General features: G+C 42.3%; 1 protein-coding gene across 3 annotated transcripts; it reads right to left on the minus strand.

Annotated features, from left to right (window-relative positions):
* Positions 1 to 5,798: 5,798 nt before the first annotated feature.
* Positions 5,799 to 20,935, minus strand: LOC127635319 (polyadenylate-binding protein 2-B-like). Of its 3 annotated transcripts, none has more exons than XM_052115250.1 (7): positions 20,474 to 20,935; positions 18,786 to 18,894; positions 17,859 to 17,926; positions 17,593 to 17,699; positions 14,324 to 14,411; positions 13,896 to 14,047; positions 5,799 to 6,450 (listed from the first exon to the last, which is right to left on the minus strand). In XM_052115250.1, the coding sequence occupies exons 1-7, from the start codon at positions 20,606 to 20,608 to the stop codon at positions 6,264 to 6,266; spliced, it is 846 nt and encodes a 281-aa protein (XP_051971210.1). In that variant the 5' UTR covers positions 20,609 to 20,935; the 3' UTR covers positions 5,799 to 6,263. The 3 variants fall into 3 exon arrangements, with proteins under 3 accessions (XP_051971210.1, XP_051971212.1, XP_051971211.1); XM_052115252.1 differs by lacking the exon at positions 20,474 to 20,935 and adding an exon at positions 20,043 to 20,201; XM_052115251.1 differs by lacking the exon at positions 5,799 to 6,450 and adding an exon at positions 7,086 to 7,406.
* Positions 20,936 to 21,210: the final 275 nt, after the last annotated feature.

A 21,210-nucleotide genomic window follows, 5' to 3' on the forward strand; every position in this document is an offset into this window, starting at 1 on the left:
AGAAAGCCGCAGGAGCAACGAGGCCCTCGACCCAGAATCACCCTGAACACAGAGCCTCGTAAGTCTTCCTAGCAGCAGGAAGAAAGAGAGGGAGTACGCGTCTCGCAAATGCCGGACCGCTCCCTCGCAAACATTTAAAACATTACCCAGTCCCCTTACAGGCGGCTGGAAATGTCTATACAGCAGTCAATGGGCCAGTCATAAAACTCGCTCACCTGCAATCAAACGCCGTTTTCACGGCGACACAGAAATCACCAAAAGAGTCATTTTCTGCCTGTGTCACTAAGGGTTCACATGTCCACACTAAAGTGCGCATTCCCACATATCAATACTGTCCAAACAGTGCCAAACACCTCCCCAGCTCAGGCTGGATGTCTCAAAAATGTAGATCGTGTGCCTATTGTCATGTATGCACCACTACACACAAGCACTGTTCCCACAGTTATAAACACTTCCCCAGTAAAAACGGGAAGTGCTATAAGTGTAGTGCGTGTGCCTGCCGTATTGCACGCACCCCTACACACAGCTACCCACACAGTTTCAAACAGCTATGCCGCAAACATCACAGATGCAATGCGCGAGCTAAGAAACTCCCCGCTAAATGCGGAAAGCTTTATGAATGTGGCGCGCGTGCCCATAATGATGAATGCACCCCACTTCAAAACACTGTTCATACAGTTTCAAGCACCTCTCCGACTCATGCTGTGAGCATTTCGGAAATAGCGCATGTGCCTGTACTCTCACACGCACCTCTGCACTCGGCACTCAATACGGCTGCTCAGCGCGCACCTGCGCCTCTGAGAGCCGTAGATTCTGTGTTAGCACAAATCGAATTGCTGGCGGGGCCCATACGTCACTGTGACACGCCCCCAGCCGGCATTCAGCCCATATCTGTGCGAGCAGAAGCCTGGGAAAAAATCCCTGACATGCCGAAATGGGTTTTGAACATAATAAAACACGGATACTCACTTCAATTCGCTCGCAGACCACCCCGCTTTTCAGCGGTGGTCGAGACGAAAGTGAGGAAAGATGTGTCACATGTTCTACGCACCGAGGTGCTCAAACTGATAGAGAAGGGCGCTATAGAAACTGTTCCTCCCTCTTTGAGCGAGGTGGGTTTTTACAGCCGCTATTTTCTCGTCCCGAAAAAGGACAGTGGCCTTCGCTCCATCCTGGATCTCAGACATCTGAACAAAGCGTTAATGATTCGCTCGTTCAGAATGTTAACAACCAAACATATCCTCGTGCAAGTTCACCCCGGGGATTGGTTTCTATCAGTGGATTTGAAAGACGCTTACTTTCACATCCCGATAGCGCCCTCACCACAGGCCCTTTCTGAGATTCGCTTTTTCGAGGGACAGTCATACCAGTACACAGTACTACCATTCGGCCTATCATTGGCCCCCCCGTACATTCACGAAATGTATGGACGCGGCACTTTCCCCCCTGAGACAGCGGGGAGTGCGGATACTGAATTACCTCGACGATTGGCTAATCATAGCACAATCAGAGGTTCAGTTAATGACACACAGATCTTGGACTATCAGCCATTTACAATGCCTGGGTCTGAGAATAAATTTTGCAAAGAGCGTGCTATCCCCCAGCCAGAATATTTATTTTCTGGGAATAGTGCTAGATTCAGTGCAGATGACACTCTATTCGACACCTTGCAACATCGTTCAGAACGGGCGCGCACGCCCCCGTCAAACGATTTCAGAGAATGCTCGGTCTCATGGCCTTGGCATCAGCTGTACTCCAGCTAGGATTGTTGCACATGCGTCCTCTCCAGCGCTGGCTCAAGAGCCGTGTCCCCACTCACGCGTGGCACTCGGGCCACTTTTTGATCAGAGCGAATCACGGCTGTATAAAAGCCCTGACGCCCTGGAAAGCCATAAACTGGTATCAAACCGGCGTGAGTCTGGGCGTGAATACGCAGAGAAAAATGATCACGACAGATGCCTCCAAAATAGGATGGGGGGCCCTTTACGTGGGCAGGCCTGTTTCCGGCTTTTGGTCAAACCCGGAAAAGCGCCTACACATAAACTGTCTGGAAATGAAAGCGGTCGCCTTGGCTCTCAGAGCCCTGCTTCCGTACCTGCAAAACGAACATGTCCTGGTCCGAACGGACAACATGACGGTAGTTTCGTATATAAATCGCCAAGGTGGACTCAGGTCGAGCTCCCTGCACTCTATGGCCAGGGAGCTCATCCTATGGTCACAACACCACCTGCACTCGCTAAGGGCAGCGCACGTGCCAGGCGTCCTGAACCAAGGAGCGGACATGCTATCCAGAGACAAAGTTCTCCCAGGAGAATGGTCTCTCCACCCTCTGACGGTTCAGTGGTTATGGCGAACCTTTGGCGAGGCAGAGGTCGACCTCTTCGCCTCCAAGGAAAACGTGCACTGCCCTCTCTTCTCAAAAAGCACGGACGCGCTCGCCCAAGTTTGGCCGAGCCGCCCCTTGTATGCTTTTCCCCCGATCGCGATGCTGCCTCAGGTCATCAGTCGGATCAGGGAGGTGAAATGTGCAGTGCTCCTGGTAGCCCCACTCTGGAAAAACCAGACGTGGTTTCCAGAGCTGGTACAGATGATGCAAACTGCCCCATGGCCGATTCCGCTGAGGCAAGACCTCCTCGGACAGGCCACAGGGATGATTCTTCATCCCCGCCACGATCTGTGGGCCCTCCATGCATGGCCCCTCAACGGGTTCCCGAGAACCTCCCCAGTGGAGTTCTGAAAACCATTACTGAGGCGCGAGCCCCCTCTACGAGGCGCTTGTATGCCCAAAAGTGGAAAGTGTTCAGTGACTGGTGTGATACCAAGAGCTTGAACCCCAAAATGTGCGAGATACCAAGTGTACTCGCCTTTTTGCAGGAGCTGCTGGAGGCGGGCTGCACACCCTCCACGCTCAAAGTCTATGTGGCTGCCATAGCGGCGTCACACAATTCTGATAAAGGACATTCATTAGAAAAAACCATCTGATCGTTCGTTTCCTAAGAGGCGTTAGGAGGATGAACCCTCCTCGCCCACCTTCGGTGCCGATCTGGGACCTGGCCACGGTCCTGGACGCACTCAAAGGTGCCCCGTTCGAACCTCTCCGAACCGTGCACCTCAAGCAGCTCTCGCTCAAAACCACGCTCTTGCTGGCACTCGCTTCAGTTAAAAGAGTGGGCGACCTGCACGCGCTGTCATCAAGCGCTGCTTGCCTGGAATTTGGACCTAACGACTGCAGAGTTGTCCTTAGGCCAAAGCAAGGGTATATTCCTAAGGTGCTCTCTACACCCTTCAGAGCACAGGTGATATCTCTGGCAGCGCTATCGTCCTCAGCAGACGAAGGTGATGCAAATTTACTCTGCCCGGTCAGGGCGCTAAGAGTATATTTGGAACGTTCTGCCCTGTTCAGACAGACGGAACAATTATTCGTATGCTTTGGCGGCCGAACTAAGGGTCTCGCTGTCTCAAAGCAATGAATATCGCGCTGGATAGTGGATGCTATAGCGCTAGCTTATGGAGCCAAGGGCCTTCAATGCCCCTTAGGCGTCAGAGCTCACTCTACGAGGAGCATGGCCTCCTCGTGGCCATGGTCGTGTGGGATACCCATTGAAGATATTTGTGCGGCAGCAGGCTGGGCCTCGCCTTCGACATTTATCAGGTTTTATAACCTACAGGTCCCCTCACTGCATTCCAACATTCTATCAGTCTGACTGTGGAATGAACTGGAGTATGTATATGCTGGGCATCATCTCCTCCCTTATAAGGTCCGTCTCTGACCGACTTAGAGGGTTTATTATGCGTACCAGTACACAAAAGCTCAGTACATGAGATATGTGCTTGTGTTTGTACAAGGAGCGCCCCACCTTGAAGGCAAGGGCGTCCTGTCATACCCCACTATATAGCTCGCCGCTGGCCGGCTTGTGGAATATCACTTTGCTTTAAGGCTCAGGCACCTGCCTCTGGCTTGAGCGAAGTCAGCACGCACGGTGTTTTACATGGTGTTCCCATAGCGTAAGCTACTTACGCAATAGGAGAGACCTCTCGATAGGGAACGACTCTGTTACTAACGTAACCTCGGTTCCCTGAGAGGAGGGAACGACTATTGCGTAAGCTGCCGTGTCTGTGCTTTGTCAGTTCGCTTCAGTCGATTGAACCTAAAAGAACTGGCATGACGGGACGTTCATTATATAGCCCTCATATGCTAATTTCAGCAGGCTCCGAGCGTGCGAATGCGGGACGCGCCCCCATTGGTCGCGCGTTCTAAGTCGCCCTGTCACTGGTTCGAGCAGTTGCCGCAGCACAGCCAATGACCGAGCTGCCTCGCTCATCACTGTCTGCTGTGCAGCTGCAATGCATTTTACATAAAGACTTCAATATTTCTCGAGAAACTGAGATTTCCCATAGCGTAAGCTACTTACGCAATAGTCGTTCCCTCCTCTCAGGGAACCGAGGTTACGTTAGTAACCGAGTCGTTTGTATCGTAGCCCTTATGCCAAAATGAGTGACGTTCACAGCGCCGTCATTAACATTTAACATCACTGCAAAAATACATCTAATATAAAATCAATATTTATTCATCTAGAACAATAAAAGTTCTCTCTCCCTCGTGTCCCGCAAAATCAGGTCTGCTGACCTGCAACAGAGCAATAGCCATGTGGTCACTATATATACCCGCGGCTCGTTTCTTAAAAAAAAAATGAAATGAGGCAGTTGTTCATTGACGGGTTCTTAAACAAGCCCTCATAATAAATCTCCAACTGATTGACAAATTCACTTATGAAATGGATTGCTGTGAACTGTATGCCAATGATTGACTTATGATCAATATAATATGTTATTAAACAATACATTGTATTCTAAAGCCACTTTTATATTGTTTTATCAATGATTAACTCTTCAGCTACAAGAATGTAAAGCATTTTAATTATCTGAATATATATATATATATATACACATACACATTTTTAATATTTAAAAGATAACCATGTATAATTGTCATCATTATGTATTGAATTATTGTTATATGATGGGCTTTCTCAGCAAATATTTGTATATGCGATTAATTAATCGGGACGCCATGTAATTAATTTGATTAAAAATTAATCGATTGACAGCCCTGATCTAAAAACATTGAAAAGAACCAGGGCAGTGGCAGACAAAAACGCCAGCGTTCACTTTTGGAAGTTGTATACCAAAGAGATGTCTGAACACAGATTTAACCACTGGAGTTGTATGGATTACTTTTATGCTGCCTTTCTTCTTGGAGCTTCAAAGTTCTAGCCACCATTCCTCGCATTGCGAGGACCTACAGAACTGAACTATTCTTCAAAAAAATCTAAATGTGTGTTCTGCAGAAGTCATACACATCTGGGATGGCATGAGGGCGAGAAAATCACAAGAACATTTTTATTTTTGGGTGAACCATCCCATTTAAATTAAAATTAAGTGACTCCAGCCAGGTCTCCTAAGCAAACAAATTGTCCCGGTTGCTAGGGAGGGGTCGTCACATGAGGTAACCTCCTTGTGGCCACGATTAGGGGTTCTCACTCTCAATGGGGCGCGTGATAAGTTGAGCATGTATCGCGAGTAGCATGAGTCTCCACATGCTGAGAATCTCCGCTGGGAGTGTAATACTAGATTATGTGCATTGAACACCAATTTAAACATAACTTTAACCCACACATGCATTTTAAGGTTAAAATAAATATAGCCCACAGTTGAGTAACATTATAGGCACGAGTTATTTAGGGCAGAAGTTTTAAACACCACACACAACAGAAGACAAGACACTTCAGATACTTTTTACACAATGTCTTTTATTTTTTTTCTAATTACAGACTCATGGGTTAAAAATAAAATAAAAAAGGAAATCATCTTTTCTCTTTTCTTCCATATCCACATCCCCCATCTGAAAAAGGGAAAACGATAAACAAAAACGAGAATAAATCTCCACACATATCCCCTTCCCTCCCCCTAAAATAAAAGCTCTGTATCCCTCCGTATGTAACCAATACCCTTTAGCCCACGCATTAGTGCTCCATCGTGCCCTAACTGCGCTGTGCACTGAGAAAGACAAGGCCCTAGAAGAACTCTCCCATTCAACCTGCCTTTCTCAATCACTCGCAATTTAAGTGGCAATTACTCTATCATGGCTCTGCCTTTCACAATATAAATTTGTGTGGTGGATGTGTGGCGTGTATGTGCTGTGTATGTGTATGTCTGTGTTAACATGGGCCTGGTGCATCTCAGTATATTCATGTTGTTAAAGCTCAGCGCTTGTTATTGTAATAAATGCCTCCCGCAGTGGGCCGGTGGTCGCCCTGTCCCCCACCCCCCCACACAGAGAGGATGGGGTGAGTGTGCATAGCGGGAGTAGAAAGAGAGAGAGATGCCACCGAGACATTAGGGGGCGCTGCGGCCACGGGAGGGGTTGTCAGCCTCCACTGGTCTTGAAACCTGAAAAGACAAGAAGTGGTCTAATATACAAAAGAGAGAGCGGGAGAGGGGGGTGGGGTGAGGGAGAAGCACAGGGACACAGGAAAGAGAAACAAATGATTGGGAATGGCATACGACAGCATGACAAAAAGAAAAGAAAAGAATGTTTTGTAATATATACAAAACATATATATATTTATATATAAAAAAAATTAAATAAAAAAAAAAAAACAGCTTTTAGGCCATGCCATTGTACAGTCGTCGTATGATGTGAAAATGATTAAAGAAAAATAGAACCTAAAAACAATGCCGAACTGTTGGAATAACAGGTGGAGGAGGTGGTAATCAGAGTTAGGGATGAACAGGATAGAAATCAGTGCTGGAGGGGGGAAAAAGGGATTCTGGAGAGCACAGACAAATAATAGAATATGATTCTCAAATAGCACAACTTAGTGAAAACAATAACATTGCTATTGCAATTTTACATATTCACGGTACAATAATAATGAAAAAAAAAAAAAAAGTTAACATTTTTTTTCTTTTGCCTTTGAGTGCAAACAAGAGGGGGTGGGGGATGGGGGCTGTTCGGTGAGAAAAATCACAGCCAGACAAAAAGGACACACATCTGCAGCCTGAGATTACATCATCTTCTTAAATTTCAACAAATGCCACCAAATCTCCCCGACTGCCATATTGTACCTTACCAGGGTGATTGCAATATCTCCTCACACGCACGCGCACACACAATCGCACACCGCGGCCAGTCAGTCTGTCTTTCCGGGAGATGCCGTTTTTCTTTTCTTTTTTTTTTCTCCTTTTTTTCTTTTTCTTCTTTTTTTTTTCTTCCTTTTTTGAGAGGGGTCTTTTTTTTTTCTTTTTTTTTTTTAATGGGGATATGGGGTGATAGTAAAAGGGGGTTCAAGGGGGTAGGGAGGTATTAATAAGGGGAGTACCACGATGTTGATCGCCCTCGGCCCCTGGAAAAGAGAGAGAAAAAGAGGGTGAGTTCTTTTTTTTTTGGTTGATTTAAGACGACGGACACCGATTTTTTGGGTAAAATGTTTCCGTGTTTGTGGGTGAGTATATAATATGCATTTCTTTAAAAAGTATTTAACAGGCCTTAAAGATTAACGACAGGGTTAAGGATTACGCATATAATTTGCACTCATATTTCAGGTATACAGAAAATAGAAAATGCAATATATAGATTCAAATAGTGATTGATGCAACCATTTAAAAAAAATCCAGTAAGTGCAAATTGTAATAAAGGGAAGCTGAGGAATATTATTCAACAGCAAAATGTGTGTGCAGTAGTTCTATTCAAGCTTTAGATATGAGCTAGTGTCCAGTGTAGGGGACAGTGAAAGCAGTCTCTCCCTCTTTCTCTCTCTGTAAGGGCAGTTTCTGTGGTCTCTGTAAGGGAGATACTGGGGACACGCACCCTCATACACATGCACACACACAGTTACAGTCGATAGATAACACACACCTCTGCTGTCTCCACACATGGAGTGAGCCACAGAGCACACACTTAATCATACATACTGTTTAAGTAAGAAGTTTACCTTAGCCAAACACTTTTAAACTAGTTTAATCATAGAAAACATTCCCCGTCTTAGGTCAGTTAGGATCACTATTTTAAGAATGTGAAATGTCAGAATAAGAGTAGAGACAATTATTTATTTCTGCTTTTCTTTCTTTCATCACATTCCCAGTGGGTCAAAAGTTTACATACACTTGGTTAGAATTTGGTAGCATTGCCTTTAAGTTGTTTAACTCTGGTTTATGGCACATTGCTCCAGACAGAACTGGTGTAACTGAGTCAGGATTGTAGGCCTCCATGCTTAAACACGCTTTCAGTTCTATCCTCAAACTTTCTATTGGATTGAGGTCAGGGCTTTGTGATGGCCACTACAATACCTTGACTTTTTTGTTATTTTTCCTATTTTTCTCCCCAATTCCCAATGCGCTCTATGTCCTCGTGGTGGCGTAGTGGCGAAGGACGAATCTCAGTTGCCTCAACGTCATCAATGGCATGAGCACGTTACCGCAGAGATACAGCACGTCCAGAGGCTCACACTATTTTCTGCAGCATCAACTCATCATGCGCCCCAATGAGCGCGAGAACCACATTATAGCGACCACAAGAAGGTTACGCTATGTGACTACCCTCCCTAGCAATCGGGCTGGAGTCACTCAGCACACCCTGGATTCGAACTTGTGACTCCAAGGGTTGTAGTCAGTGTCTTAACTCACTGAGCTACCCAGGTCCCAGACTTTGTCGTCTTTAAGCCATTTTGCCACAAGTTGAGGTAAGCTTGGGGTCGTTGTTCATTTGGAAGACCCATTTGCGACCGAGCAATGATGTCTGATGTCTTGAGATATTGTTTAAATATATCCACATAATTTTCCTTCCAGATAATTAAATTTATTTTGTTAAGTACACGAATCCCTCCTGCAGCAAAGCACCCCCACTAGATGCTTCATGCTTGGGATGGGGCTCTTCGGCTTGCAAGCTTTACCCTTTTTCCTCCCAACACAAGGATGGCCATTATGGCCAAACAGTTACATTTCTCCAAAAAGTAAGATCTTGGTCCCCATCTACACTTGCAAACTGTAGTCTGGCTTTTTTATGGTGGTTTTGGAGCAGTGACTTCTTCCTTGCCGAGTACATCAGACATTGGATATTGCTCCCAAGGATGAACCAGACTTGAGGAGGTCCAACATTTTTGGCTGATTTCTTTTGATTTTCCCCATGATGTCAAGCAAAGAGGCAGAGTTTAACCTAACCCTAAGTTAGGCCTTAAAATACATCCACAGGTACACCTCCAATTGACTCAAATTAGCCTATAAGAAGCTAATTGGCTAAAGGTTTGACATAATTTTCTGGAATTTTCAAGCTGTTTAAAGGCACAGTTAACTTGGTGAATGCAAATTTCTGCCCCCACTAGAAATGTGATATAATCCATTAAAAAGTGAAACAATTACTCACGTCATGCACAAAGTAGATGTACCAAACGACTTGCCAAAACTATAGTTTGCTAATATGAAATCTGTGGAGTGGTTAAATTAGTTTTAATGACTTCAACCTAAGTTTATGTAAACTTCTGACTTCAACTGTATATACATCAATAAAAGCAGGGAAACAATAGAAACACTTCGTCATTCACACAAAAAAACCCACCAGGAACAGTCTGTGCGCTCGTTGGCACAGAACCTCCTGCATGTTATTGGTTAAGATACAAATATGGTCAATATCAGGCTGCAGGAATGAACCCTCCATTCTGGAAGTGAACACATTATTCATGCAAGGGGGTGAAAATGAACCAAAATTGTCTATTCTGTACCAAACACACTTGCCTCTTACGTGTCATTTAGAACTGAGCTTGATATCAGACCAAATCAGATACATATTCAACGGTTACCTTATTTTAAAATAGATTTTCTTTTTGATCCTACTACATAATGCCATCTAATTATAATGATCTAAAGACAGTGATCTAACAAAAAGCATTCTGAAATATATTTCAAATGAGGATATCTAAAACTACTTTGATAGCCATAAGGTCAAAGTATACTTTGGTGTGAGCATCACAGATTTCTTTATGCAAAGTGTGGATGATGCAAATTGCGTAATCAGCACAGCCGCGTGACTTGACTGCGCCACCCAGATTTTCTTGACTCGTGCATGCGGCCCTCTGCATAAGAGTGTCAAAGCAGTTGTAGTGTGCATGTGTTGAACGCGTTCCTATTAGTCCGCAGTCAGAAAAGTATACTCAAAGGCAACGCGGTCAACCAGGTGCGAGGCGATACGGAACATGCAAAAAAAAAGTAGAACTAGTCCTTTAAGCTACCTATCTCTCTCTCTCTCTGCAGTGGACGTACAAGTTGCCCCAAACAAACTGATGTACAAGATTCTGATTCATAGAATGCCTTTACCATCCCAGATCTAGTCATGATGTTCTGGTGATCTCTCAAAAGGCCAGACATTTCTGGGTTTGGAACACAGAAGCAAACTAGGCTATAGTGTGGTAAATTTCAATAAAAAGTAAATATCTGAGTTATCATTTGCTCCAAAATTTGAGAATCATTGCAGCAGTGTTAAAAAGTTTCTTTTTTTTATTGTTATGGGTTCAATTCAAGTTAAGCTCAATCAACAGCATTTGTGGCATAATGTTGATTACCACAAAAATAATTGACTTGCTAATTTCTAAATCCCTCATCCCAGCCATGTCCGTTCTCAGCACAATGCTCCCGAGGGTTGTGGGGATGAAACAGCATGTTTCCGAAAGATTATTGGATATTATTTAAATTTTCTTTAAAATCAGCAGATCAGGATAAACTCAAGGTTTGGCATAATTTATTATACTTCACGGATCACAGACATTGTTTTCAAGTCTGCTTTTGGGCCCATTCACCCCACAGCTGCCATTGGTGGATTTAAACATTTCACAAAGGAAATCGCACAAACTCTCATCGCAAGTAACCGTTTAAAATGTTTTATAAAGTGCAATCACTGTGATGGATATGAGGCCAAATATGATTTAACAAGACAAACGAGACCCTGTCTTCACTGCAGCAGAGCATAGGAGTACCATTTGTGAAAGGATGTGTGAACGAATAACTAGTTCAAATCAAAACCGGCTGTTTGAATATTGAATATGATGATTTTGTCAAATTATTTACTGTATTGGAGCAATTATTAAAGCAGTAAGACGCTTATTGCATGCCTCATGGCAGTTTTAATTTTTTATAAGACAGGCTTTCTCAGGCTTTGGAAGTGTGGTAAACACGCAATGAAGTGTATTCAACAACCTGTTATACTGTACATCCGATATAATCATACAGGCATTTGGATAAAAGTAAAACGTTTGTCGATAGTTCAGAAAGAACCTACATATACAGCATTTCCTCTATGCTCTCCTGTCAGAAACAAGTTGTGGGTAAGTATTTAGGATCAAATGATTTGCATTACTGTTGTAGAGACGACAAACGGCCACTGAAGTGTTTACCTCATTCCAGCTGTCAACAAACGATTAAAGCTCAAATGCATGAATTTAATTTTTATATTACGTTTTCCTACAAAGGAATTACCCTTTTTTGGTGGATGTTCCAATGTGAATACTAAGTGAATTTAAACTTTTCAGAGAACTCAAAATAATCTTCAATCAGTAAGATAAAAAAATCTAACAGTGTAATACAGGCACATAACTTTGCTTCATTTTGAAATCGCACCGCTATACTTAATGTTATATTAATGTTATACTGTACATTAATGTTTATGAACTGGCCCAGTCAATACAATGAAATACAATGACAACCCAGAAATACAATGTTCTCAAAGCCTAAGTCTAAAGAAGTTGTTACAAATTTGAAGATGATCTAACAAAAAATTAGGTCTTGCAAGCTTTTTTCTATGTAAAATCACTGGAAGCATACAGAGTTAAATTAAGGCTCCACCATTCAAGACAACACAAAATCTGACTGCACTGCTTGACCATTATGAATAAAACTACGGCACATTTATAAAAATAGACTTGAGACAGGCTCATTTTGTTTACGAGACTCAAATATATATGATAATATACAGTTTTACAACATGAATGCTGCTCAGATAGCATAGTTTGTTGAAGAACGATGACGAAGGGTAATTCTTTCAGACAAGATCTCGTAAATAATGAAGAATATATCAATATTTGTCAGATTCATCACTTTTATGGACAAAAAGTGCCATTGAATGTTTTTTCATTGAACGCTTGTCATGGACAATTGACCCAAGTGTGGTGAACTGGATTCATTTGGCGATCGAGTTTTTATAACAAAAGGTATGAAGTCCTGTTTTGATATTGCCTGTTTTCATTTGTACTCCTGGCACAAATAACTAAATTGCTGTTTTGAGCATTGCTATCGTAAAACAGAGTTCGGACCTTGAAAAGATGTACAATTTGTTAACATTAATTACATTTATAGACGGTAAATTATATATTAAAAGGCAAGCAGAGTGAAGTCACCACCGTGTGTGGGGAACTGTGCATCCACAGATTAACATTTAAAATACACAAAAAGTGTGCTAGTTTTACACTGCTAATAAGACGGAAACAAGTCTCCAAATCTGTGAAAAGGGTCTATCATCAAACTGGCGATGCTCAAATATTTGGCTACCTTCTAATTTATTTGTACAACCTAAACTCCAAAATGCTAGCAAGCTGATACTGTCAATTATTAAACAATACTTGAACTTATCTTCACATATTTTAAATCAGGTTACGGATTTCCAAACTTCTGGCGAGTGCAAAGGGTCATTCCATGCTCAGAATCTTACACTGCATGAAAGAGAAATGGACAGGGATGATGGCAAAGACTGTGCATGTGCTCGTTAAATTTCTTAATTCTTCCTCCGTTTTCTTTGTCACATGATGACACACAGGAGTTTGTACAGAGAGTGTGGATTACAAAGAGTGTTGTGCTGTTACCCCCCACAAACCCAGAGGCATATAACAGGGGCATCCATTCAAGAGGCAGGCTTTAATACGATTTAAAATTACAACGCACAAAAAATACTTAAAAGTACAATAAGAAACAATAGAAATGTATACATTAGCATCTGATTTTCAAAATGTTTCCAAATTGCAGCCAATGAAATAATTAGCATTGCTCACGTGCCACTAAACACATTAAGTAATAACATGCCATTCTAAAACACACAATGCCCACCACAAACCAGCTATAGGTGGAGAGTAGAGTGATGTAGCCAATTCAGGGATGGAGATTATTAGTGTGTCATGATAGATAAGGGACAATGGGGGAATTTGGCCAGAACACCGGGGTTATACCCCTACTCTTTACAAAAAGTGCCCTGGGAGTTTTAACGGACACCGAAAGTTGAGACCTCGGTTTAACGTCTCATTCGAACTTTTTTTTAAGTATAGTTGCCGTTTTACAGTATAGTGTCCCTATAATGGGGCATTAGGACCCAACAGACCACAGGGTGAGCACCCACTGCTGGCCTCCCTAATACCTCTTACAGCAGCAACCCTAGTTTTAACCAGGAGGTCTCCCATCCAGGTACTGACCAGGCTCAACTCTGCTTGGCCTTAGTGGGCAACCAGACGAGAGATGCAGGGTGATATGGCTACAGGCTGTAATCACGGTCACAATACTCACATGCACACACACCTCTCAATTCATAATTTGAAAAATACTATCCATCTAGCCTCCCTATCACTACAACGGTTCAAACTTTCAGAGTTTGCAGATTATTAAATATTAATCTGTCCCCATCCTGTTTGAGTGTTTCTACTTTGCCTTGAGCAAGGTCAAAATGGGTTGGCCGGGTTAACATACACTCTTTGAATATAGTCTGTTAGAATCTGCCCTCTGCACACGTACTTTCACAGTGGCACTCTCTGTCAGGATGAAGCCTGTGTGTCAGTCACGGTCAGTGTTTATGTTGCCATGGCGCTCACCTGAAGGCCCGTCCTCTGCCTCTGGGTGGTGTGTAGCCACTGTAGTAGCGTGCCCGGGATGAGAAGTTTCCTCCCCGTGAGCGGAATCGGGCCCGGGGGAAACCGCGGTCTGTGGTGCTAATGCCAGGACGATTCGTTCTCTTGGCACCAACCTGTAAAAACAGTTAAAAAGACTTAAGAGAAATATGAAAAATTTGACTCCAAACTTGTACTCGATTTTGTTTTGTTTTTAATTTTAATAATAATAAAAATAAAAAAAGGGTTCTAAAATTTGTCAGCAAGTGAATAGTAAAGTTAAAACTTGGAAAAAGAAAACGAATATTCTAATATAACCATTTCTTTCGGCTTAAAAGTTTAGCAATTAGCAAAAAAAAAATCATAAAAAGTTAAAACTGCACCTTTTATATGCACTCTAGATTTCATCTCACCTTAATCTGTCTTCCTCTAAATAAAGACTCATCCAGTGCCATGGCTGTCCTGACAGACTCCTTGTCTGAAAACTCGATATATGCAAACCTTAAACGTAAACAGGCAAAATAGTCACATGACGGCAGTCAAGGTCAACAAAAAGCAACAAGAGATTACACTGACATAGCTGTGAATTATTTAAAGACAATTTAAATTAACTAGAGAGACTGAAATCTGGCAAATATATAAAGTAATGCATGCATCATAAAAAAAATAACCCATAAGTAAGCTCAAGTTGTAAAGTATTTTTGTAAATAACAAACATGTAAACAAAACACTTTTCACAGTATCTGTGATTAAATCATTACATCAAACATTACACCATGCAATGGAAATGTCAGCAAATTAATGTTGAAAAACATTAAAAAAAAAAAAAAAGCAGAGTTAGAGAACAATCTCACATCTCTATGAAATATACTCCAATGTTAATAGCCTCCAAGTCCACATATACAGTCAAGTCCATAAATATTGGGACATCGACACAATTCTAATCTTTTTGGCACAATGGATTTGAAATGAAACGAACAAGAAGTGCTTTAACTGCAGACTTTCAGCTTTAATTTGAAGGTATTTACATCCAAATCAGGTGAACGGTGTAGGAATTACAACAGTTTGTATATGTGCCATATATGTATATGGTTTGTATATTGGTTGCAAATCCTTTGCAGTCAATTACAGCCTGAAGTCTGGAACGCATAGACATCACCAGATGATGGGTTTCATCCCTGGTGATGTTCTGCCAGGCCTCTACTGCAACGGTCTTCAGTTCCTGCTTGTTCTTGAGGCATTTTCCCTTCAGTTTTGTCTTCAGCAAGTGAAATGCATGCTCAATCGGATTCAGGTCAGGTGATTGACTTGGCCATTGCATAACATTCCACTTCTTTCCCTTAAAAAACTCTTTGGTTGCTTTCGCAGTATGCTTCGGGTAATTGTCCATCTGTACTGTGAAGCGCCGTCCAATGAGTTCTGAAGCATTTGGCTGAATATGAGCAGATAATATTGCCCGAAACACTTCAGAATTCATCCTGCTGCTTTTGTCAGCAGTCACATCATCAATAAATACAAGAGAACCAGTTCCATTGGCAGCCATACATGCCCACGCCATGACACTACCACCACCATGCATCACTGATGAGGTGGTATGCTTTGGATCATGAGCAGTTCCTTTCCTTCTCCATACTCTTCTCTTCCCATTACTCTGGTACAAGTTGATCTTTGTCTCATCTGTCCATAGGATGTTGTTCCAGAACTGTGAAGGCTTTAGATGTTGTTTGGCAAACTCTAATCTGGCCTTCCTGTTTTTGAGGCTCACCAATGGTTTACATCTTGTGGTGAACCCTCTGTATTCACTCTGGTGAAGTCTTCTCTTGATTGTTGACTTTGACACACATACACCTACCTCCTGGAGAGTGTTCTTGATCTGGCCAACTGTTGTGAAGGGTGTTTTCTTCACCAGGGAAATAATTCTTCAGTCATCCACCACAGTTGTTTTCCGGGTCTTTTGGTGTTGCTGAGCTCACCGGTGCGTTCTTTCTTTTTAAGAATGTTCCAAACAGTTGATTTGGCCACACCTAATGTTTTTGCTATCTCTCTGATGGGTTTGTTTTGATTTTTCAGCCTAATGATGGCTTGCTTCACTGATAGTGACAGCTCTTTGGATCTCATATTGAGAGTTGACAGCAACAGATTCCAAATGCAAATAGCACACTTGAAATGAACTCTGGACATTTAATCTGCTCCTTGTAAATGGGATAATGAGGGCATAACACACACCTGGCCATGGAACAGCTGAGCAGCCAATTGTCCCATTACTTTTGGTCCCTTAAAAAGTGGGAGGCACATATACAAACTGTTGTAATTCCTACACCGTTCACCTGATTTGGATGTAATACCTTCAAATTAAAGCTGAAAGTCTGCAGTTAAAGCACATCTTGTTCGTTTCATTTCAAATCCATTGTGCTGGTATATAGAGCCAAAAAGATTAGAATTGTGTCGATGTTCCAATATTTATGGACCTGACTGCAGGAGTGTAAAATCTTTCCACCTCAAAAAAAATAAAAAGCCATATTAATTACTGCCATGGCTTGTAAAGTGCCTACAGACATTGAACCCAAGAGTCGAGGCAAAAAGATTGGAATGTATGTTCAAATTCTACAGTCTAAGAGGGCTGAAAAAGTGTTCAAGTTTTTGTATAATTCATGATTTTACGTGAAGCTACGTTTCACTACACACAAATTAACAAAATTATGCTTCATCACCAGTACCACTGCTAGTATTCCCCAATCAAATTCCAGAACAGTGTGTTCATTATTTTAATGGCCACAGTTCAGTCTGTGGCTTCTCTGCGTTGCGAAATGTTTTAGTCCGAAGTATTTATCCTTCTCTAAATCTAATGTGTTATTCCTGTCAATTAGAAGCCATAGAACAGAAGGCAGGAGTTATGACCATGGGTTGTTAAATTCTCTATCATATTTTTTCCAAACACTGAAGTATAATGTCAATTTCTGTCCGTCATCCGGACAGATTAAAATAAAAATTACCTAGTGTATAAGCTTTGACTTAACTGTCTCTCTCTCACACACACACACACTCGCTTGTAATAGTAACAAACAGGGCACACACCCTGTGCTTGTTCCCAGTTTATTGCCATTAAAATGCGTATTAATGGGTGCCATCACCATTAACACCTGGTAATGTGAGTCTCTTTTGACCAGTTGCATTCTGATTTCGAGGACAGGGTCTCTGAAGTAATGACTGCATGTATCAGTCATTATATTAGTTTGTTACTGCATGATTAGTGTGTTACTTTGCAATAATAAAGCACAAAACATTATAATCAAAAGTGTGAAAAAGCTGCACGTTTTCTTCCAATTTCTCACATCTAAACACAAATATTACGTTAACAGCAGAAATGAGTTATTTTAGAAGAGTCCCTCCATAATTACATCTACATTCATTCGGATCCATTTGAAAACAGTGTTTCGGTTTTCATAACGTGCTCTTTGTCCACACTGAAACGTAGAAAACTCCCCTTACTGTGCATGTGAAAAATTGTCCTCATTTTCAAAAGGCTCAGTTTTCGCTGATAAAAGCGATGTCTCAGTGTGGATGGGAGGACAAAATGTTGAGAAAAAGATGCATTTTCAAACGAAAACGTATTAGAATAACGATTCTTTTCTAGTGCAACCTTTGGTTATGATGGACATATTGAAGAGAATGAATTAGTTACCCCTTGGGGTGTCCAGTAAACTTGTCACACAAGATGGTGACTCTGTTTACGGAGCCACAGCCATGGAAGTGCGCCTCCAGCTCTTCTGCTGTCGCACCATAATCCACCTGCAAGAGAGAGAGAGAGAATCTAAAAATCTAATGCCAAAGTATTATTACCATACATAATATCTCAATAATTATGCAGAGGTTGATATAAAAAGTACAAAACTATCCGAATATAGGTTATGACAGACTAGTAAAAGCTGGGTGAACAATTAACCATACATTTCCAACGTAAATAGACCTCCCATCAGCTTCCATCTTCTCTTCGATGGACATGATGACAGGACCAGCTGCAACGAGAAAATAAACCATCCACCAATGTATGACTTCATGTGCAAGTTTGCAATTTTAACACGTTGGGTGCTTCTCATTTCTGAAATTGTGCATCCTCGTTTCCTTTCTTCGCTTCCTAACCCCACTATCTTAGGAAACAAGGACAGAGGAATGGAAGCAAGATGGATTTGTAAAATGAAATGCCCTTGCTCACCCGTGTCACGTCAGCTTTTGCGCAACTGCAATACCTCGGAGCACTTGCCATTATGTTACTGAAACTTTATTAATATATTCATAATAAATCCAAATAATTCAAGATGCACTGTTGAAATATGTGACAATTATGGTTTATTTAAACCACTAAGGTGAAACATTAATTAAAATGGCTGTGCGAGATGTGACGGGGGAGGAGAATTCATGCATAATAGGTGCTTCAACTAAAAAGTTTTCGCCATAGGATGCCCGTGTTTCCTCGCTCAAGCGTCCTCGATAAGCTTCCTCCATCCTCGCCTCCTCTTTGTCCGTTTAGAAAATTGCTACATCTTTAATGATGGTGGACTTCGATTTCAGATCAAAGGCTTGAGGACGGAGGAGTGAGGAAACGAGGATGCACAATTTAGGAAATTAAAAGCACCCTTTAACAGCGAGGTTCTTGTATAGCTTCATAGCTGAAATCTAGGTTTTGTTCTGTTCTTAGACAAAATATCTCCATGAACCTCAAACAATCCAGTGCTCATTATACCTTTCCCTCTAAAGTAGTCATATTCATCAGCACCATCTTTTCTGCAGTGCTCTCCTTCAGTACTCATTTCATTTGTGCACAATTTTTCTTAGACTTGCTTGTTCACCCTCCCTCATTTGTCCAGTCTCACTCACCAGGTGGAGGACTGAGGTTCATCTGTTTCTCCACTTCGTTCTGTAGCTCCTTCAGTTTCTCTGCCTCCTCCTCCATCTCTCTCACACGGGCTTTGATTGCCTCCAGCTCCTGAAAAGACAAAATAATATATATATATATATATATATATATATATATATATATATATATATATATATATATTACCACATCCTTCTATCAAAACATTAAACATTAGGCAATCAAAGCCTGTATTGCAGATATTGTTAATAGTTACTTTGCATTATTTGATCAAAATCATTCCGAAACACTTGGATTTGGAGCAAACCTGTGTGCTTCCTGCCGTTTTGTTAAGAATATGAGATTTCTTGCCAAAAATGCATAAACCTTGGACACAGCATCCATATGCATTCTCACACAAGTGATTAGGCACTTGAGCGCTTTCAAACAGCCTTTTATTCTCATTTAAAGCACACTGTCCAGTCAGCAAGACGCCCTTGCAGCACAGCTGTGGATGTTAAAGTCACAGCCACCCCTAAGCATGATGCCATCCGTGCACGCATCAATGTGTGTGAGAAACATACTTTTGGCATGTTCACGCACACGCGCGCAGTTTCGGCAGTACTGCAATGCAGGGCAGTGAGAGACACTATCGAGCCCTCCTAAAGTAACAGCACTCATGTGATGGTCCCATTTACGCAGTTAAATCAAGCAAGTCTAAACAACACCTTTGTTACCAATAAGGATACATGACTATCTGCATACAAAGTGACTAAATAATGCTCATAAACAGAGCACAATATCTTAAAGAATGAAGCATGTAGAAGTGCATGCCCATCTCTTGATCCTGTAACGTTAACGTGTATGGAAAGAGGCGCACCGGCCCAACCCTAATGCACCGCACCCTTGGAAACCAATCCACCATCTCCATCCCAAAATGCATCGACGTCCATAAACACGAAACACATCGAACACAATGATCATGGCATTTGCAGATGTGTATAAACATCTGCGATGCAACACTACGGTGCATTATATCGTTACCCTTGTACGTTACCAACGCGATGCAATTCAAAAACGGATCATCGAAGCATATTATCCATACGTGACACAAATTGCATAGAGCGATCTTTATTTCCCCCATTCAAGTTATTTCCCTCCCATTTAAGAAGCCGACAACAATCAGCGTGCGAAACGCAGTTACCAATACGACTTACTTTTTTACGCCACAAAAGCAGCTGCTGTCAACATCTAATATTTCTGATAAGAGGCGTGTTTACCGTGAGCCGTCTGCTTCTTTGTAGATGAACCCACACTGCTGCGGCTAATGGCGGCCTGTCCTACCCTCGTCCCAGTCTCTTACATATCCCGTCTTGCATTTTTGCTATGAAAATTTTTTCCCCCCGCTAGGTCGTCAGATCTGGCGCAGAGGAACCAAAAGCGATGTTGCGCCAACATGGCGGCCAGCAGCACGCACGCCTCTCACTAATTCTACTGCACTGCGTGAGCCACAATGGCGGACAAACCGACATGGCAAGTCCGGTTTCACGCTCACATGATTATTTGTATTTTCGGTTTAGAATTTTCATATTTCTTATTAAGTATTAAGATGGAAACATAAGATGAAAGGTAGTGTTTTAAGATGTAATGTTCTAGACACAAAACTGAAACTAGGTGTTAAACAGCGATTATAATGCATTCTTCAACTCACCGGATCTTCAATAGCGGCCTCTCCCTCGTCAAATCCCGGTTCTTCATCGCCGACGCCTGGGTCTTCAAGTTCTGAGTGACCCGGGTCTGAGTCCAGCAGAGACTCCTCTGCCAGTCCGTTACCGAACTCCGCCATCGCCTGATTCCCGGTGGTCCGACGCGCCTCGTGGCTGCTCTACAGGCCGCGAGTCTCGTAGAGGGGGGAGCGCGAGAGAGGGTCAGGGGAGGGAATAAAAAACGGCTGAAAACGCCGCTCACTAAAGTTAAAATGGGGAATAAATAGCCCGTCTCGTCTGAAGCACCAACGTGTCCACTAGCGGAAGAAGAAACTATAACCAAATGTAAATAGATTTCGTTTTGCCAACAGCTTTGAAAGCGACGTACAACTCTATTTACATTAGAAGACTATTTCAGTTCAGCAAATGTGTATTCTTCGCGAGAGCTCGTGTGTTCCAGAACAGAAATGGAAGCCGTGGGCGGGGATTCAGAGCACTGCAGGCGCACTATCGAGAGGTTATTGGTCAATTCTGTCTATTAGACACACCCTCAACGTATCGAGGTATACTATTGGTGCTCGATCAAGACATTTCCCTGAGCTCAACGCTAAGACTTTTACAACAGCGACGATGATTGGATGACAACAGCGTCATTCACCGCTCGCAGACCACGGCATGGATATACTGTGGAATCCCGATATTTGAATGTGAAATCACCAGAGGCCACTAAAACACGACTATT

Source organism: Xyrauchen texanus, chromosome 42, assembly GCF_025860055.1.
Source record: "Xyrauchen texanus isolate HMW12.3.18 chromosome 42, RBS_HiC_50CHRs, whole genome shotgun sequence".
NCBI lineage: Eukaryota > Metazoa > Chordata > Actinopteri > Cypriniformes > Catostomidae > Xyrauchen > Xyrauchen texanus.